At 35.1% G+C, this 19987-nt stretch overlaps 2 protein-coding genes across 2 annotated transcripts; one reads left to right on the top strand and one right to left on the bottom strand.

The window, feature by feature from the left end:
- Positions 1 to 1245: 1245 nt before the first annotated feature.
- Positions 1246 to 2394, bottom strand: LOC115440890 (plasma kallikrein-like). The gene has a single exon (XM_030165388.2). It carries the CDS (start codon positions 2193 to 2195, stop codon positions 1317 to 1319), a length of 879 nt encoding a protein of 292 aa, XP_030021248.1. The 5' UTR covers positions 2196 to 2394; the 3' UTR covers positions 1246 to 1316.
- Positions 2395 to 6625: 4231 nt separating this feature from the next.
- Positions 6626 to 8796, top strand: LOC115440883. Its single transcript, XM_030165381.2, has one exon. It carries the CDS (start codon positions 6626 to 6628, stop codon positions 8711 to 8713), a length of 2088 nt encoding a protein of 695 aa, XP_030021241.2. The 3' UTR covers positions 8714 to 8796.
- The last annotated feature ends 11191 nt before the right edge of the window (positions 8797 to 19987 follow it).

The raw sequence follows: 19987 nt of genomic DNA, 5'->3' as shown, positions 1-19987 counted from the left end.
TCATTTTGCCCCGTGATGGTCCGCTCTGTCACCATGAAACTTGCAAAATCTTCAAAACACCATGATAAAATCCGAAAAGTAATTTTATTTTCATATCTAACATTCGCGTAAACATAAAAATCATTAATAAACGTGTCTATATAAATTCAACGAAATCTCTTCCAGGATAAACGCACCACTCATAAGATGATTGGGTAAAAGGCAATAAATCTAAGTTACACTCGCATAACTCACACCACTCGAGGTTCGAACCCACTGCCCCCTAATTATGGGGCGGCATTTAAATATTATTGTACTAATGTTTATTTTTACATTATTTACGGCGATATATTGTTGGATGTCTGCTGCGAAGTATATGAAGCATTTTTCTTATCATGAGAGTGTAAAAGAGCTATATCGATTTATATTTCAATGTGTTTTTATGTGAAAACGTGCAAACCATACGTATTTTATAACCATTAAAATTAAATAGGTATTGCTTCCGGCTTCGTCCGCATTAAGGGCTTTCAAGCTACAAAAGTCCCTAACTGTAGTAATCCACGGCGCCTAAAGACCCCAGTACCATATATTTAAAAAAATAAACAATTTATTTCCTAAGGGAGCAAGTTACCGGGGCAAAAAGTAGCCTATGTGTTAATCCAGGACGTACTCTATCCGTGTGCTATTTTTCATTCAAATCTAGTTGTTATTGCGTTTACTTCTAACATCGAATTTTTTCACAAATTTGCATTTATGTAAAAGTAATGTTTTATATATTTTAATTAAAAATTATTCTTAATACTCCAAATTGACAACATTTCATTTTTTCAACATACCAAAATGTTTATATTTTATGAAACTAGATCTAAAATGATGAAACCCATATTTTTTCTTTTTTCGAAATGCAAATATTTTCATTCATGATTTTCACTTTGAATTTTGTTTTATTCTAAAACGACGTAAGCTCCAAATGACGTCACATATACGGCTCAAAACGCAATGACCTTTGCTTTGCAGTAAAAAAAATGAAGTGACCGTTTTTTTGTTTCTGTCTCTCTCGTTGAAAGTGACAGTTGTGACGTATCTATTGTAATATTGACATTTGACATTGACAAAAGACGGTGTCTTAGTTTTTAAAATAAATAATAAGGTGGACCAAGGAACTATTTCATTCAACCGTATATGTGACGTCATCAAGCATTTTTCGGTTTTTAATTTTTTTCTCCGAAATTAAGTATTAAAAAACATTAAAAAATCATAATCGAACTCGGAGTAGAAAAATTAAGAAATAGTATTTTTGTTTTAGGCACGTTTACATTTTGAAATGTTGTCAATTGTCACGCCCTACTTGTTTTGTTATCATTTGTGACGTCACATATCCAGTCTATATACGAACTAATCGGAGTCAACTGTCCAACGACGTGACTTCGATCCTTTTCACTAGACACGAAACAGTCAGATATAAAGGCCATGGAGTTGATTGCCACCACGCCTGAAGGGTGGAGCACTGGTCCTCCCGAGTCTCCTGGACACATCGTCGACGACTGCCCACAAGCCCGAGCGAGACATAGTGCCGGAGACATAAAAACATCATCAGCGCAAGATTTAACCATCGCCTTCAGTACTTGTAGTGGTTTTTTGAAAGCGAGCGTGTCGTCTACTTCGCCATTAACATTTGTGATGCCGTAGCCAACTAATTCCACCTCCTGGCCTTTGAGACTGACCGCGTCCAGGGCGCTCAGTTTTGCGTACTGGTTTATTGAAATAGGATCAGTGCGGAAGAGGCCTATGTCATTTTGACACACAAATACGAGTATGGATGATCTTGAACACTTCGCGGACGGGTGAAGAACGGTGTCCACAATATCTCTATAGGTGTCTTTACTTGGCTCGCCAGCCACGTTTCCGAACCATATGACTGGCTTGATGTCCCTTGTACGTACTATCTGTCTTGATTTAGTATTGCGTCTCATTTGTATCAGCTCGATGATGTCTTGGAAGCAGTGTGCTGCTGTGACCGTCCATACTGGAGTGATGACTCCGCTCGTACATATATGGATCCTTCGCACTTTGTCATCAGTTATTCTTAGTATCTCCACTCTGGCGACGTATGGGTATTCATTTTCCTCTGCATCCCTGCCGCCGATGATGCGCAAATGTTTTTTACTTTGAATAGTACCGAAAACTAGTGAAATAAATATTATCCGACCGTACATAGCGCAATAGTTATCGAATCAATTGATTTTACAGCATATATTCGGTTCATAAAATATTTTATCGTTTAGAATTAAATTTTTTTTTGACCGACAGTTTTAGTTTGACCTGGGAATTGCATCGAGACGATGGACGCCATACGCGCAAATGATTACGATTCCCACCCTGCTGCATTAGGAGACACAAACGCGTAGATACAATCATCTAAAATAAAAATATATAAAGAAAAAGCCATTTTTTGATTTTCATGCTAAAGTTTCCATTGTGAACTGCAGTTAGTTAAATATTAACACGATGCTATTGTTCATGGCGATAACTTTCCCAACTAATTATATTATATAATTTTCATTGTGATAACTCTATAAGCTTGGGTAGACAATGGTAATTAGTCTAGTATTGATTTTAGTAACTAATTAGGTTTCGCTGTAACAAAAAGCTATATTGAGATGGCCCAAGGCTTCCTTACTATAAAATAAAGTCCCCCGCTGCGTCTATTTAAGTACTTGAACGCGATAAACTCAAAAAATACCGAATGCATTTCAATGAAATTTGGTAAGTAAGTTTAAGACCCTGGAAAGGATATAAGGTGCTTTTTATCTCAGCACAACTTTTATCCTGGAAAGACTTACACGCGGGCGACGTCGCGAGCAAAAGCTAGTATGGCAAAAGAAAAATAGTTTAAAAATAAACCAGTCACTATCAAGGAGCCGTTAGCTCGTCTACCTTCAAGAATAATAAAAAATGTTCCTGATTGAATTAAATTGTTACAATTTTATAATATGAAAAAAAAACTAATTTAAAATCGCTGAGTGTTAATTGTAACAAATAACTATAATATGTACTACCGATCTCGTTTGTTAGTGTTAACTGTGTTTTGAGTAGAGTTTTAGGTGAAATACAGTTTTTAAATGAAGTCGTCGTCGTAACTTAAGCGTTTAACTATTCTGAGGAAGTATAATACTTTCAAATAATTAGTAAATCAATGAGTACTATTTACATTTTCTAACACGCAATAGGCAGTTTCTTCATGAAATGTAATAAAAAAAATAATCGCTAAAGTAACAGCCAAAATACAAACGTCATAATTTTGACAAAGTAACAGTAAATTTAACTGTTACTGTCAATAAAAAAAATCGTAATACGTTAACTGGCAGATAACTGTTACTGTGAACAGACCCTAATAATTTTACTACACATTCCCCAATTCGCAGCCTTATCTGATATCACCAAGGTATTCCCGCATCACACGCTAATTGGTCGCAGTAAACATCACATCAACGTCGCCGCCTCCTGATTGATATTACTGATACAAGCCCTAAGGACGCGTTTACATTATGAGCTGCATTTTATTAGGAAATTTCTGTTTTTCTATCTTTCATCCCCTCTGTGTGCTATATTTACTTCACAAGTATTATTAGTAAAAAGTAATAAGCAGTGTATATTTTTAGTTAAAAAATCAAAATCAATCGAAATCGTGTTTTAAGTTAATAGTCTGATTAGCATTTAGCATAATATCCTACCACCGTACACAAGTTATTAAAACCCGCCATAGTGACACGTAAGTGTGCCGCGTTCCGGAATCAACCTATATATATTCGGTTCCAAGAGGCCGGCATAATTATGTCGACTGCCGAGGGGTAATCGTCTCTCGTCAGTCGGCATTCTATTGGATTCCTCACTTACCATCGGGTGCAGTGCCACATTGCTGTGAAAATTAAAAAAAAATACCAAGTAGAAAAAACCCATCATCGCTTTTTTTTATATATTTAATATCTATGGTATTTTTATAATAAGGTAAGTGTAAACGCCGCCTAACCAAAGTTTCCACAAAGATATTGCGTTACACACATCATTAAGAGACGTGTACAGCGGAAGGGTTACATCGCCTTCATGAATTCTGGGCTTTTGATTATCCAAATGATTACTATTGATAGTTTAACAAATTATAATGGCTATTGGATATCCATTAGATGCTATGAAACAATTTATAATGTACGTAGGCCGTTAACAAGTAATAAAATAAATTAAAAAGGGATTAGGAGCACGTTAATGGTAATAAAATTTTATTGTTTTAGTATTTATTGGTATTTAAGAATTGGTCACAATAAAACCGTAGATTTTCCATATTTGTGCGCGCATCACCTAAAACTCAGTCATTGGATTCAAAAAAAGTCGAGATTAGTAGCGAGCACATGTTTTTTTTTATTGCTCTGAATGGCGAGAGGAATTTGCTGTACGCCTGATGGCTAGCGATATGATCGTCCATAAACAGTAGAAACACCATCCAACACCTTTTAATACAAAATATTGTTTGATATTCCACTGCGCTCGCCATCCTGAGACGTGAGATGTAAAGTCTCATTATGGCCAGTAGTTAACTTGCTACAATGTCCATCAAACCGGAACACAACAATGACTATACACTGTTGCTTTGCGGCTCAAAATTGTTTCCATTTAAAGAATTATAACACTATATAATTATCACAAACGTGCTAAGACACGGGCGTGACTAATTCTATTCGTTGTCACGCTATCATTGCCTAAATTAATTGATTTATAACCATATCATTTATATAATGATTACTGTTAATTGTCATGATGTAGCACCGTGACCGTTAGAATTAAAAATGGAGCAGCATGACTCGAACTTCGTCTATATTATGTAAAAAAAATTAAGATGTATTTACAAACTTTTACCCACATTTTTCAGTAAAATATCTGTATTATATTTGATGGTGACGTAGTTATATTACAGTACGACTGCAGTGCTGAGGTCTCGGGTCCGATCCCCGAGTCGGTCAAAGTGATTTTATTCTACTCATTATCAGCCCAGAGTCTGGAACTTATGCTTGATATAGCAATACACTTATCCTCTACCATATGATGGGAATACACACGGGGTGAGCAGAGGCACAACTGGGTGCACCGGTTGTGCTTCTGCTCACCCCTTCGGGGATAGTAGGCGTGAGACTATGTGTTCTGTGAAATTGACAGATTTGAAGATGATTTAAGGAGAAGGTGTTCTGCTTCTACAATTTGTATTTACTTCCCCTAGCACTTCTTGTTCACCTCCATATTGCTTCAAGCTTTAATAAGTATAAGTATTTCCTTGTATACGTATATAAATTACATTTTTATAATGATTTCTTATTTTTACACGAATGTTAGACATTAAAATAAAACTATTTTACGAATTTTATCGCGGTTTTTATATTATAATTTTCTCCTGACATTAACATGTTATATATAATATAGAGATGCAACTTGTATATATAAAATAAGTAGCCTTTGTTTTGCCCGCGCGCAAGAATTTTCCGGAACAAAAGTCCCGCTAAAAAGTATCCGATTTGATTATATTTGAGGCTCACTATTTTGATCATAGTGGCTTCTACATAATATCTACATACTGTCGTGGACTTCTATTTAGAACTATTCAAGACAAACAATCCTACGATACAGCATCTTTATATAACTCCAACGGTTGAGGCAGCGTACGCCAAGATAGCAATTTTTTTCCAACTGATTTGATATGTATCGTTGTATTATGACCAAATTATACGAAATCATTATAAATTATAGCCTATGTGTTGTTCTGTTATATATAGCCAATATTACTGTAAAGTTTCATTCAAATCCGGTCAGTAGTTTTTTCGTAAAAGATGTACAAACATACATACATATATCCATCCTCACAAACTTTCGCATTTATAATATTAGTTATATTATACCAATACAGTTACAACTTGTATATGTATATAAAATAATTGGTATGGTCTAATGATACAATTTAGCGTGTTCCCGCCGTATGATTTACGTCCCCCAGCTCTCCCAGGTGCGTGACTTATCGAGGAGATACACCGACAAATGACACGCGTGATTAGCGTTTTGAGAACTGATATGATGCTGTTCGTGTTGTACGGAAATGGACTTTGTTACTTTGTTTTTGACTTGAACAAGAAGTAATTTTACTTAAAATTACTTCAAATATAATATAAAATTAATTCTAAGTTCAAGTTTACACTTAGACTTGAGTTCTTATATCATGAGCCCCACTCCGTATACAACCATAAGCCGTCTATATTGTCCATATTAAAGTCAGTTTAAACGGATTGCAGTTCAATTCAGTTGAACACAGTGAATGTTCGGAACGCCAAATCTAGTATGTAGTACTCTGAGCGTAGTACATATATATCGATGCCATTTGGTGATCATTCTAATCTGTCATTGTAGTTGGGACCTTATAATGTGATGTAATCTTTTTCTTATTATTATTAAGCTTTCTAGCCATTACCATAAACTCTGCTAAAGTCTACAGTAGTATTGACATCCGTTGACTTTGTCAAATCATCATTGCAGTTTTGTGACTTGTATTTTGTAACTATTTATTTTGTAACATTTTATAGTTTCAAATGCGACTTTATATCGTTCTCTAATGTCGAGATTTCTATGCGAGGCACAAGCTTATCTGGAAACCGAAAACTTCCCATTCAACGTCGGCACAGTACTCTTCACTCATTCTGATACAAAACGAAACCGTTGGAGCAAAAAAGAAATAGCTTTGCTCCGAGCTCGAAGGAATTTCCAATCTCTCATCCCACATCTTAACATGATCAACACACAGAACGAAAAATATGTGGATTCGTTGCTCAATTACTGGAAAAATGCATACATATCGATTAAAAGAGAAGCTCCAAACCCCGAAGCTGATAGCATTATGACTACAGCGCTCTCAGATGTTATAGGAGGATACCTTAAAGTACGGGCTTTGCCTGTTACAAAGTTCTCGTTCTACGGAGGCAGTACATCAGAAGATGATGCTGTGAAACTGTTTAAATTTCATGATGAGATAAAGAATTACATGGGAACTCACGGAAAGGGCTGGAAGGATGCAGATCCAAATGTACTTAACTCTGTTGCTATCAATATACCTTCCAAACGCGACTCCAAGGTACGGAGCATGTCTCACCCTTGCGAACATTTGGCATATTACGAGAAGACGCCAACTGGATTATCGATACCAACACCTTTTATTAACTGGGATGATAAAACCAAAACCATGTTTATTCCATTGAAGAATTACTCGCTGATTCCTTTGGAATCTCAAAATGCCACCAACGCTCTTTTCAGATATTATGATGTTGCGAAAAATTGTATAGGAACCAGCAGCCAAGCAGAACAAGATAATTTTGATCAGCGATTCCAAACCTGGCTTACAGATGACGTTGTCCCTCATTTGGCTGATGATCGATTGTATTTAGCCCTTGGAAGTGTTCTTACTCTGGTCAATACAACAAGAAGCCTTTACGATACCGTAGTAAACTTATACAATAACTGTGCTACTGAATGTAGACACAAATTTTCTATCGGAGGATTTCCTGTCGATATGTGCTCAAAGAAAGTTATAGTTATTACAGTAATACTGTTCCTCGAGATAGCATGGTGTATTCCCGCTTTATTGTACATCATGTGTAAGAAAAGAAAAAAGGACGGATGTAGTAACGTTTATCTCTTTGTTGAGCCTAAACCAGAGAAAAAAAACTTTCCAAAAGAGAGATTGAAACTTGAGAAAGCACCTAGGCCGAGACAGAATAAGCGTGATATTAGCGTAGCACCATCCATAGTCGAAATGAGTTCTAGTGAACAGATGATGTTCAGTACGACCCCAAAATCTCGTAACGTTGGAACTAAACAATCATCGGTTTGTAAATGTTCCACTGGGACAGGCGTCCAGTCATTTTTCAGCTCTAAAGTCAACTCTACAGAAGTTGCTAGAGTTATTTACGATTCACCAATGCCATCTCTCAAGTCGTCGTTGAAGAAAGTGCCTAGTGATAAAATAGAGGTAATAAAAGCACAGCCAAACATTTTCCAACAATCATCAAGCATTGCTACGATGCAAAGAGTCCAACCAAAAACAGTTACATTAAAACACAACGATAAACCAGCTAAAATCGGAACACAGACGAGCAACCGAGGCGACAAATACAAAAAGATTTGCGACAACAATAATAAGATTTGTGTGGAATGTCCGTGCGTGGCTTGTTTAGAAGATGAGTGCGTTGCCGAAACAAAAAGACAAAGAAGAGTTCAGAGAACACAAAAATCAGACAAGTCATCGAAAACTACAGTAACTCGCTCCGACAAAGAGACAGTGACCAGTTCTAAAATGACCCGTTTTCAAATGCAGAAAGAAATAAAAGTGACAAGGGGTAACAAAGGCCTCAAACTTTGTACCGGGAAACCGTATGTCGAAATCACTATAGACCGTCCACAAACTGAGATTTCCGTAGGAATTAGCGGCATGAACGAATCTGTTAAAAACGTGAAACCAAGTAAAATCCCCAAGCGAACATCAACGAATGTGATGCAAGCTTGTACTTCGCCGAAAAGCATCCATCATTACTTTATGAGTAGCAAAAAGACTCTGATTCCTCAACTGAAGAAACGAATCGTAATGGACGACATACTTATAAGAAATAGGGGTACGTCGATGACGGAAAAGTTAAATATGACAATATAGACTTACAATAGATTTTTATGGATTAGTATTAATGTTTATAATATAATGTAAGAATAAAACTATCTTTCTCTGTAATGCTAATACATGTTGCTTATGCCGAAATACCAAAGGAAAGTTTGAATGAAGATTTTGTTGATTGTGTGTGTTGATTACTTGTGTGCTTACTGCTTAAAACAGCAATATAGTATTCATAATCCATGTAAACCATAAACCCAATGACTTAATGAAATGAAATGAAATGAAATGATTTATTTTTTGAATCTGTAAAATGTTATACATTATTTAGATTCCGTCAATATTAACTCTACCACCAGTTCGGAAAGCAGTTTTCACCAGAGAAGAACGGGCAAGAAACTCTGGTGTTGCTCTTTTCAATCAGTTTAGGGTAAAGACTACAGTACATGAAAAAAAAAGTTTAGAGCAGTTCATTTATAGGCTCGTGAAATAAGGAATAAATTAATTTCAATTTTTATATGACTGCACAACCCTCTCAGGAATCATGAAATTTCTCTATTATCCCTATAATTATTTCCTCCCAGCACCTCTAGCAATTAGAAATTAGAAATGTAAGCGAAATGGGCAGAACAGTCCACACAAGCAGCACCCGTTCACGAGTATGACGCATGTGCCAGCCATCGGCCTCCTCAACCATATTGTAGGGAAGTGGCCGACCCGTCACACGACGCCGCCGCAGGTACAGACAGTTAGAGAGTATTTCATACCCAAGCCGCTTACAGTTATATTACAAATAAAGAGAAAAAAAAAAAAAATATATATCTCGATCAAGTGACATGATTCCAAAGACAATCACACAAAAATGCCTAGTTCCAGGCATTTGTATCCTCAAGGTATTCTGAGATCTTGTAATAAGCTTTATTACACAACTTGCGCTTAATAGTGGCTTCGAATTTCGCAATATTTAAGGATTTGATCTCAGTGGGAACTTTGTTATAAAAATATATACAGTAACCCTTAAAAGACTTGCTGATCTTTTGGAGCCTTGTTTTGTGATTAAGTAATTTATTTTTGTTTCTAGTATTTAAACTATGGATATCGCTAACTTTTGGAAAATTTTTATATTTTTATGGACATACACTAAGTTAGCGAAAATGAATTGTGATGCTACTGTCATTATATTTGCTTCTTTAAATATTTCTCGTAGCGAACATCTAGGGCTTAGCAAATATATAGATCTTATCGCTCTTTTTTGTAGAACAAATATAGTATTAATGTCAGCAGCACCACCCCACAGTAAAATTCCATAACTCATCAAACTATGAAAGTAAGCAAAATAGACCAATCTAGCTGTCTCAATATCAGTTAGTTGGCGTATCCTGCCCACTGCAAAAACTGCGGCGCTCAGCTTTTTAGCTAGGACAGATATATGAGGGCCCCACTGAAGTTTATAGTCCAGTGTGATACCCAAAAATTTGGTTGTATCCACAAGGCTCACCTCGTCACTATTTATAAAAATGTTAGCGTTAACTTATTTAACATTAGGTGTGACGAATTTTATGCATTTAGTTTTTTCGCTATTTAGTAATAAATTGTTAACGCTAAACCAATGCACTAATTTTGAGAGAGTGTTGTTTACATCGTCAAGAATTAATTCATGTCGTTTTATTTTAAATAATAAAGAAGTATCATCTGCAAACAACACTACCTCACATTTGTCCCTTATGAAATAAGGTAAGTCATTTATATAAATTAAAAAAAACAAAAGGTCCAAGAATTGAGCCCTGTGGAACTCCCATTGTAACAATAGAACCAGGAGATTGTTTTCCATTGACATCAACAATTTGTACCCTATTGCTTAAATATGATTTAAATAATTCAAGGGAAATGCCATTAACCCCATAGTGGCTCAATTTCCTGATAAGAATATCGTGGTGAACACAATCAAAAGCTTTGGATAAATCACAGAAAACTCCTAAAGCATTTTGAGTATCCTCCCAAGCAGCAAATATATTATGTATGAGCTCCACACCAGCATCTGTAGTGGAGCGACCCCTGGTGAATCCAAATTGTTTATTATGTAATAAATTATTTTTAGTAAAATAATTTTGAATTTGTATAAGCATGAGTTTTTCAAAAATTTTGCTTATTGAAGGTAGCACAGATATAGGTCTAAAGTTGGGTGGGGTCATCTGCACTACCGGATTTAAAAGCGGGATTATTTTACTTAATTTCATTTTATCAGGAAATATACCACTCTTTATACACAAGTTAAAAATTATAGCTAACTGGGGAGCTAGTACAAATATAACAGACTTTAAAATTTTTGTAGAAATACCCCAGAAGTCAGATGTGTTTTAATATTGATCATTTTAAATGTTTTTATTATATCTAAACTATTAACACAGTGGAATAAAAATGATCCTCCACATCCAGACACATTTTCTTGTAATAATTTGTAGGCAATTATGGGAGAACAATTTAATTTTTGTTATAGAAACCGGTATATTAGTGAAAAAATTTCAAAAGCCCTAGCTACATCTAAGTCGGTACTAATAATTTTGTTATTAATATTTAGGCTGAACTCCGTTTCGCGAGGTTTAGCCTTACCAGTTTCTTTGCTAATTACTTTCCAAATAATTTTAATTTTATTTTTGAGTTTTTTATCTTATTGTTTAAGTAGAGGGATTTAGCTTTATGGCAAACCTGTTTAAATATTTTAGAATAAGATTTTACAAACTTGGCAAAATCTTCACTATGATTGTAGGTTTTCTGAGAATATAAATCAAATAATTTCTGTCTACTTCTATGGATACCTACGGTGGCCCAAGTGTTAAAACTACTTTTTTTGCCCACTGAAACTGATCTAGATGTGAAGATAGATTTAAATTCCTTACAAAATGTGTTAAATACAGTATTATATAACGAGTTAGGGTCAGTTCCTTTAAAGGTACATTAAATTTTTCTGTTAGTCTATGTTTAAATTTCTCTAACCGAGCCTTTTGTTGCAGGGATTACTGCAATATTCTTATGAGATGGTTTCTGTAACACATTGCTAAAGCTGACTAATTGACCACAGTGATCAGAGCCAAGTTTATTGATAATACATTTTTAATTGGCAGTATATCACTAAAAATATTATCTATGCATGTAGCACTAGTATTGGTTATTCTAGTGGGCTCTGAGAATTGGTTAGCTAAATTAAATGATAAAAATAGACTTTTTAATTTTACTGCCAAAGAGGAGTTTTCTAACAAATTAATGTTAAAGTCTCCGCAAACCAGCAATGTCTTATTAGATTTAGTTGTTTTCCTCAATGCATCTTCAATTATAGTTTCAAAACTATCATAAATTGAGGAGGGTGGTCTGTATACACTAATTACAATGAACTGCTCCAACTCAATACAAGATATTTCGGCAGTTTGCTCAACAGAGAGACTCACTATGTCCTTACGTTCTTTAAATTTAATTTTTTTATTTACTAGTATCAGTGAGCCACCATGTATAGCATTTTGTCTGCAGAAGTTACTACCAACAATATGATTATTAAAATTGAACATGAGTTGTTCTGTTTTTAACCAATGTTCTGTAATACAAAGTATATCAATATTCTCACAACTCATGAACAATTCAATTTGTAGTTCCTTACCTAACATACTTTGGATATTTTGATGAACTACACTTAACTTGGTATAATCTACTATATAAAAAAAAGGAGCAAATTACGTAGATAAAAAGGAGACTATGTGTTAATCAGGGACATAGCCTACCTCTGTACCAAATTTCTTTCAACTCTGTTAAGTTTTTTCTGTTTACATTCAAACATCTTCCCAAACTTTTGCATACATTATATTAAAAATAAGACACGATTTACACCAACTAAAAGAGCGGACTCCATACAATAACACCGGACAGAGGCGCACTAATCACAGTGACGAATTTATTGGGCGCGATCCGGGTGAATTATACCCGGGCGGCGTTACCCGGGCGCACCCGGCCGCGGGATCCGGTTGAGTTATTGCATATTTTGCGCGCGCAGCTCAGGTGGCCACAGCGACAACACTAATCTGTCATTACAAACCATTCCCACTTAGCTAATTGAGTGTTTCGACCAGGCTCTCTTGTCCAACGTGTACAATGTACTTGGATTCTACCATTGTCGTTTTATAAGGATATTTTTGTATTTGACTATGTTGATTTTGTGCATTTTTAAATATGTAACAACAATTAGTACAAAAAATAAATCCTTCTGTGAGAACAGCATTAAAATTCCATAAGAAATGAGGCACTAATTCAAATTAATATTGCTACATACAGGAGTGGGTGTGGAGTGGGGATATCGCTCCATCTCTTTCTTTCGCATGCATCGTAATACCCACTGACGTCACATACAAGTATTTCGTCTCTTTTTATTTTTTGACACACACCCCTACTACCAAATTTCAGTGGCTTTTAAATTCTGGATTTTTCATAAAATTTCAATGATTTCTTCTATTTTAGAATTTATGCGACATACATATTTTATTAAAATTATAAAATAAAATAAGTCAAATACGCTCCTTTACTTAAAAGAATTAAAATTACAATTTTATATTTACTATCTCTTCATTGTGTATCTCTGTGCATCTAGCAGTAAATTTTATGTCTTCTTATTTAATCTAATTTTGTTAGAACTTAGTAAAATATGAAACTAGAAATGAGAAACTTAAAATACAAACACACATTATTAACCTTTTTTCGGAAGCCGGTTAATACGAATCTCAGTAAAAACTTTTTAGGAACAGTCCAATGTGGTCCAATGAGTAATGCATACAACGAATCACCAAATAACATAGACAAGCATTATTCATGATATTCCCAAATTCATCTGAGCTACGAACTATTACAAATCCAATACGTTCGTCAATAAGTACCAAACAGATGTCCAGAATGGCTTGTAATTGAAACAGTGACCATAAATTAAGCGACAAGAACTATCTGTCCAGTAATCCCGTGTCAATCGGGGATTATCCCACAAAATGGCTTTAATCTCACAACAGACTACAGAACTATTTATCGAGGGTTGGCAACCCCTGCCGATCTGTCTTAAGAACAATTAGCTGTAACAGATTTCACTGGGCCTTTGATTGAACTATTACATGATATATTTGACAGACGTTACCTGGGAATTATAATTATATTATCAACTCTGTATTACTGTCTCACAAAAGCGGCGATAGCCTAGTTGGTTGTGGAACGGACTGCCGAAACGAATGTCCGCAGGTTCAAATCCCAAGGCCATACACGTCTGATTTTTCTAAAAAAACAATATGTGTTTATTCTTTGTGAATTATCGCTTGCTTTAATGGTAAAGGAAAACATCGTGAGGAAACCTGCACACCTGAGAAGTTCTCTATAGGAATTTCGAGGGTATGTGAAGTCTACCAATCCGCACTTGGCCATCGTGGTGGACTAAGGCCTAATACCTCTCAGTAGTAGAGGAGGCCGTGCCACACAGTGGGACAGTATATAATACGGGGCTGATATTATTATACTGTCCCACTGCTGGGCACAGGCCTTTACTACCGAGAGGAATTAAGCCTTAGTCCACCACGATGGCCTAAGCGCGACTTTTATCCCCGAAAACCTTTCTCACACGGGCCGAGCGGCAAAAAAAAGCTAGTTATCTATATTTTTCCTCAGATTAAAACACATATTTAACCAAAAAATGTAACCATAAACAGTTTAGTAATAACTGTCTAGCTGAGGACGTTAGCATTAATTATGATTTTTATTTTAACTTTATAACATTATCTTACCAATTAAAATGATCTTCAATATTTGTACTTAGCATTTTCAATACAAGAACATTTTCCAATATCATAAATTCAGCCAGGAATTTAATTTTAAACTTAAATACTATAATCCGTTTAAACACAAAGGACTATTTGTAAAATTAAATAAACATAAATCCGTAAGGTCCGGTCGGAGTTCGGCTATAATTTATCAGAAGGTACACTGGATTATATTGTATGGAATGGTGATAAAGTGCCCCTGATTAATTTATATCTTTGAATATACTCGTTGGATTACTGCGTGTATGGCTCCTGAATTCTAAAGCAGAGGAAGTTTTGAGAACTTTCTGTTTTAAAAAAAAATAAGACGCGGTGGCGAAAGGTACATATGACCTATCAGGTCCCTGCCTCCCTGCCGCCTTCCCTTTCTGTAGAATCTATCATTAAAACGATTTACAGACATTCATGCATATTAGTTACCTTTATGTCGTGTGGGGTTCCCTTTCACACCTTTATCAATGGATAAGACGTAAATAACCTGAGTTACTTATCTTATTGCAGGCAATAGTCTCTTTGCAATGAGAGACTTTCTGCTTGGTCCTGTTACCTAATAAAATATCAGGGACCACTGCTGTTTACATTTCACAACTCAGTTTAATAACCACAATTTTCAATAATCGATCCCAATCGCTTTTTTCTGTATGTCAAAAATGGACCAATCAAAACAAAGATTTTTATAAAAGAGTTATTTTGATTGGATCATTCTCCGAATCGGATTGAAGATTGAAATTGGGATCGTTTATTGAAAACGGCTGTAATAACAAAACAGGAGTTCTTAAATTAACTTCTGCCAACCAGCTTCATTTCCTTCAAAAAACAAAGTGAAAAAGATTAATGAATTTATGAACATCCCTATCTAAGAAAAACTTACAAATGTTCCGTTGACAGCGCAATTGGCTCAGCCCACCCCGTTGTCGACTTGTAAAGCTATAATTTAAACAATCTCGCCCCTCTGTTTGCTGAAACCCAAGATTTTACCGCAGATACCATTCGTAACCCCTTATCTTGGTACCGGAGTGTTGCGGAATGTAAGAAATGTGGATTGGTGAGCCGCAGTCTTGACTTTTATTTTAAAATTTTGTTAGGATCGGAAAGAACTATCTTCAAGTTATTGACAAATTAAAAATTGTTTTGTGCCTAGGGTATCATATTATGAAGGTACAAACAAGAGGACTTCTTAAAAAAAAAACCTGTTAATGAATCAATGTTCATTTGATTGTGTCTGTAAAGGCTATAGGAATTATTTGTTTTCCTAATAATTGTAAAAAAAATAACTTAAAAAATGTTTTCATAACAACAGCCAGCAATATACTCTACCCATTACTAAATTTAAAAAACAACCATAAATCATTGTTATATGAATATATTATTTAATAAAGAAAACGTAACTTTATACCAGCAAGGAAATTATGAGAATGGTGCAAACGTAAAACCACCAATCCAGAACCACAAATATATGGAGCCAGGGGAAGAGTTAGCCGTAAAGGACACCGCTCACACCGATGAACTGAGTGTGGGTGAGCAAACAACTCGTCTCTAATTGAAGCGGATAAGTGCGTTGTAATTATATCGGTGTAACGAGCTCCCAGGGGACACGGTCTTGAGATATCGCCGGTCTGTCTGCCTCCCCTGGATGAGATGTTTTAGGTAACATTTATGTTCTGACTTCAGAGGTGTGTCCACCTGTAAAAGAAGTTAATTAAGATTAAAGCATACATAGATAAAGCATTCATTGTGAGATATGTCAGACACAAACTAAGGTGAAATTATTAAATTAAGTTCTGCTCAAATTTACGGTGAAAAAGTTGTGATGAGAAAAAAACTTCTACGGAGATAACATAGGGCTTGGAATCCCAAAAAATATTTTATCGAATAACTATCATAAAGTTTTTACTTCGTATTTCTAATGGAAGCAGTAATTATTACATTTAACGCATCAAGGCACGAAAACAAACATCCTTACTCAAACCTCTCAAGGAATTCCACTATTTATTGAGCTCGCGATGTCAACTAACCAAATGAGAAATTTTAGGTATCACAATGACCGACGTATCTTGACCTATCACTAACCCACTCCCCTGCCTTGCTACCTCGACTTACAGGTGACGAGAGCTGCTGGGGAGGCCAAGATATAGTTGGTGATGACAAATTACACGCAAGGGGAGTTAAGCAAATTAATCACTGAGTCCAATTTAGTGGAAAACAATGTGGGGGTGAAACACGGCAAACGACAAGATTTTGTTATTGTACAAGAGAAGTTGTGGCTGTTTGGTGGTACTAATCGTTAACGGTTGCTGTTATATGCAAATTGTACACGATATTCTGTCTTACCATATTTGTAGTGCTTTTTTTATTTATTTATTATTAATATCAAAGTACATAGAATAGTGTAACAATTAGTGGCTTATTCTAATTTATTGTGCTTGTAGTGGCTATATAATCGTGCAGCTGGTGCTTAAAAAGGAAAACCTGATCTATCAGCACCAGCAACCTTCCAATGTCACTGAAATTATAAAGCTTATATTATTAGACTAGAATAGTGATTAGGAATTTATGTACTTGTGTATGTCTTTACAAGTGCACGTGTGTGTGTGTGTGTGTGTTATCGGTGATATGGGGACTAAGGTTTTAGAGTGAAGTATGAAGGAGAGCCTCGGTTTCTTCATACGTGAGGTTCAGAAGATATTTGCTATGCTATGCATAAAATAATGGAAAGAAATACTTTAAGGTACAAAATCTGTGGTAAGATAATCGGTTAAATTTAATTTTAGGCTTGATGAGATTTGCAATAGTAAAAAAACATAGTTTCGTTTTCAAATCTGCTAACATTTTTTATCATTTTGTAGTTTGGTAGCGTTTGCATGAGTGTATTTCTGAATGAAAGTGTGATGTTTCCCCTGTGACGAATTCTCTTAAACAAGTAATAGTGGTGGCAATAGAGCGTGTAAAATTAAAAGTACTATTTATTTATTTTGTTCGAAACTAATACTTTTTTTATCTACGGTTCGAGTAACTTATTGTAAAGTATTATTTTCAAGAAAATAGTTTCATTAATTACGCAATGTCAAAATGAGCTATTAAATATGACACTTCATAGTCATTCAAAAATAGATATTTCAAACCTCTTATATAAAATAGAACATTACGCAACTGTATATTGAAATAATCGAATCCCTTGACTGAGTAAGCGAACTCTTTATAAACAACGCGACACTAGCAAAACCATAACTATGAATTACAAATGACGTGGCATTTCACGGCATTCATCATCTGAAGCATAAGATATTAATATTAAACTATTTTTCCGGATTTTATCGCGGTTTTAATATTTTAATTTTCTCCCGACGTTTAATTTTAATGTCTAACATTCGCGTAAACATGAGAAATCATAAGATGTTAAGTCTGAGATGACGAGACGAGCAAGCCGCTCTCCTGATGGTACACGACCACCCATAAACAGTAGCAACACCATACAGAACTTAGCAAATTACCAAGTACTGAGTAACATTCCACTACGTTCCTTACCTTAAGACATAAGATGTTACGTCTCATAATGCCCAGTAATTACGCTTGCTACAATGTCTCAACCGAAATGCAATACACATTGCTTGACAGAAATAGACAATGCACTGATATCTACCAAACCCTCATTATTCCAGCTTATAGATAAACAATCCAAACGTTACTGGAACAATAAAAGTTCCTCTCACCTGGCGGAAATCAGTCCTCAATAATTAAAAACAAAGCGGAAGTGGTGCGCTCCGGTCACTTCCGCACGCCGATTGGTCGACGTCACCTTTGACCCCACCCTGTATGAACACCCTATATACTGACTCACCCTAATGTGTTTTATTTGGAAATAATTTGAAATTTCCTGTTATATAAGTGATTTGAGTAAATTGGACGATTTTTAGCCCCTATTGGGGGTGGCACTAGTAACATCAACCATACTAAAATGACTACGATTTATTCGCATTTTAATTATTATAGTAATAGTCGTAGGTTCAAAGCAAAGCCACATAATAACTATACTATTAGCGATGCACGTATATGTTCTAATCTATATATCGCGCAGACAAATTATGGAACGCATTCTTTGCTTTGATCTGTTGATGACAGTAATTTATTAATACTTTTTGAATATCATTTTCATTTACTCTAAATAACAATAGTTAACAGGTTGTGTTGATATAAATAACTGTCAATTTCGTTCTATACTAGCGTTTTTTAAATCACTGGTGTTCCAATTTCAAAAATATGCCGCACTTATTTATGCTCAAAAATTATGAATGATTTTTAATTCCCCATCATAGAGCACTCACGAATATTTCAATTACTTAGGAAGTAATCAGAAAATTCAAAATAATTGGCGAGGACAATGTTCGCGGGCAGGGCCCCGGGCGGTCACCCCGGGAATTTCATTAGACGGACGCTGGGCCGCGGCTGGATTAGAATGCTTCGCCCATTGTGCATTGAGTTATGGCCACGCTGCCCACTGACGCTATTGCAGTAATAGAAGTCACGGGACATCTCAGATTTTGGGATAAAGTTCAAATATCCAAAAGATATAAAAATGACAGAGGAATGTATGCGATTTAATTATATATATATATATATATACAGTTTTATATTTAGCAAACAAGAACAAGAAAAAAATATTACAAATACCAGACGCGATACTTCACTCAGTACAGTGTCAAAGAAATGCAATATAAATTAATGAAATAACTTATGACATTACTGTACCAACTTATTTACACTGTAAATCTGTGAATTTACAATGAAGCCATAACGCCGACTCGATATAATCTCCATTTATCAAATTATTGGATAAAATCTATATCACTTTTTTCCGTATACCCCACCTTACTATCCGGTTTACTCATCCTATTCTATATCCTAAACCTAGAATTAGTAAAAAATATTATACTCATAGTTTGCCTGCAACATGAGTGGTCGTTACGAACACAAATTGGCCGCGATTGAACCGACTAATTGTTTGAAATATGCGCCCGCGGATCTAAGGAATACACGGTGCACTGCCAACTTCAATAGAATGTAAAACTTTATTATATCGTGTAGGTATATTCTGAGGAGTGAGGTGCTAATTTGCGGTATGGCCTAATTAGAAACACCTTTATATACGTATGTACCTGCGTGGGTTTTAAAAAGTTATGGAAGTAACAAAATGTTATATAGTTATTTTATTGAGCAAAGGGTATGTGATATCGGCAAAATATGTAATGCAAGTTAATTTTGAACAAAATGTGACTCACCTACGAAAATCGTAGCCTCAACATTTTTCCTTTTTTTATTTATATTTTTTATTAAGTTTTATCTTACCTACTATGTGTATCAGTTTAAAAAAGAATAACGCTTGCATTTATAACTAATAATTGGCATGACTAATACTTTTAATACTTTAAAAATAAATGTTTTTGTTAAGAGAATTAATTATTAACGAGTTTATTTCTTAAATACTTAT

The sequence above is a fragment of the Manduca sexta genome, chromosome 8, assembly GCF_014839805.1.
Source record: "Manduca sexta isolate Smith_Timp_Sample1 chromosome 8, JHU_Msex_v1.0, whole genome shotgun sequence".
NCBI lineage: Eukaryota > Metazoa > Arthropoda > Insecta > Lepidoptera > Sphingidae > Manduca > Manduca sexta.
This window is presented reverse-complemented; position numbering and strand designations above follow the sequence as displayed.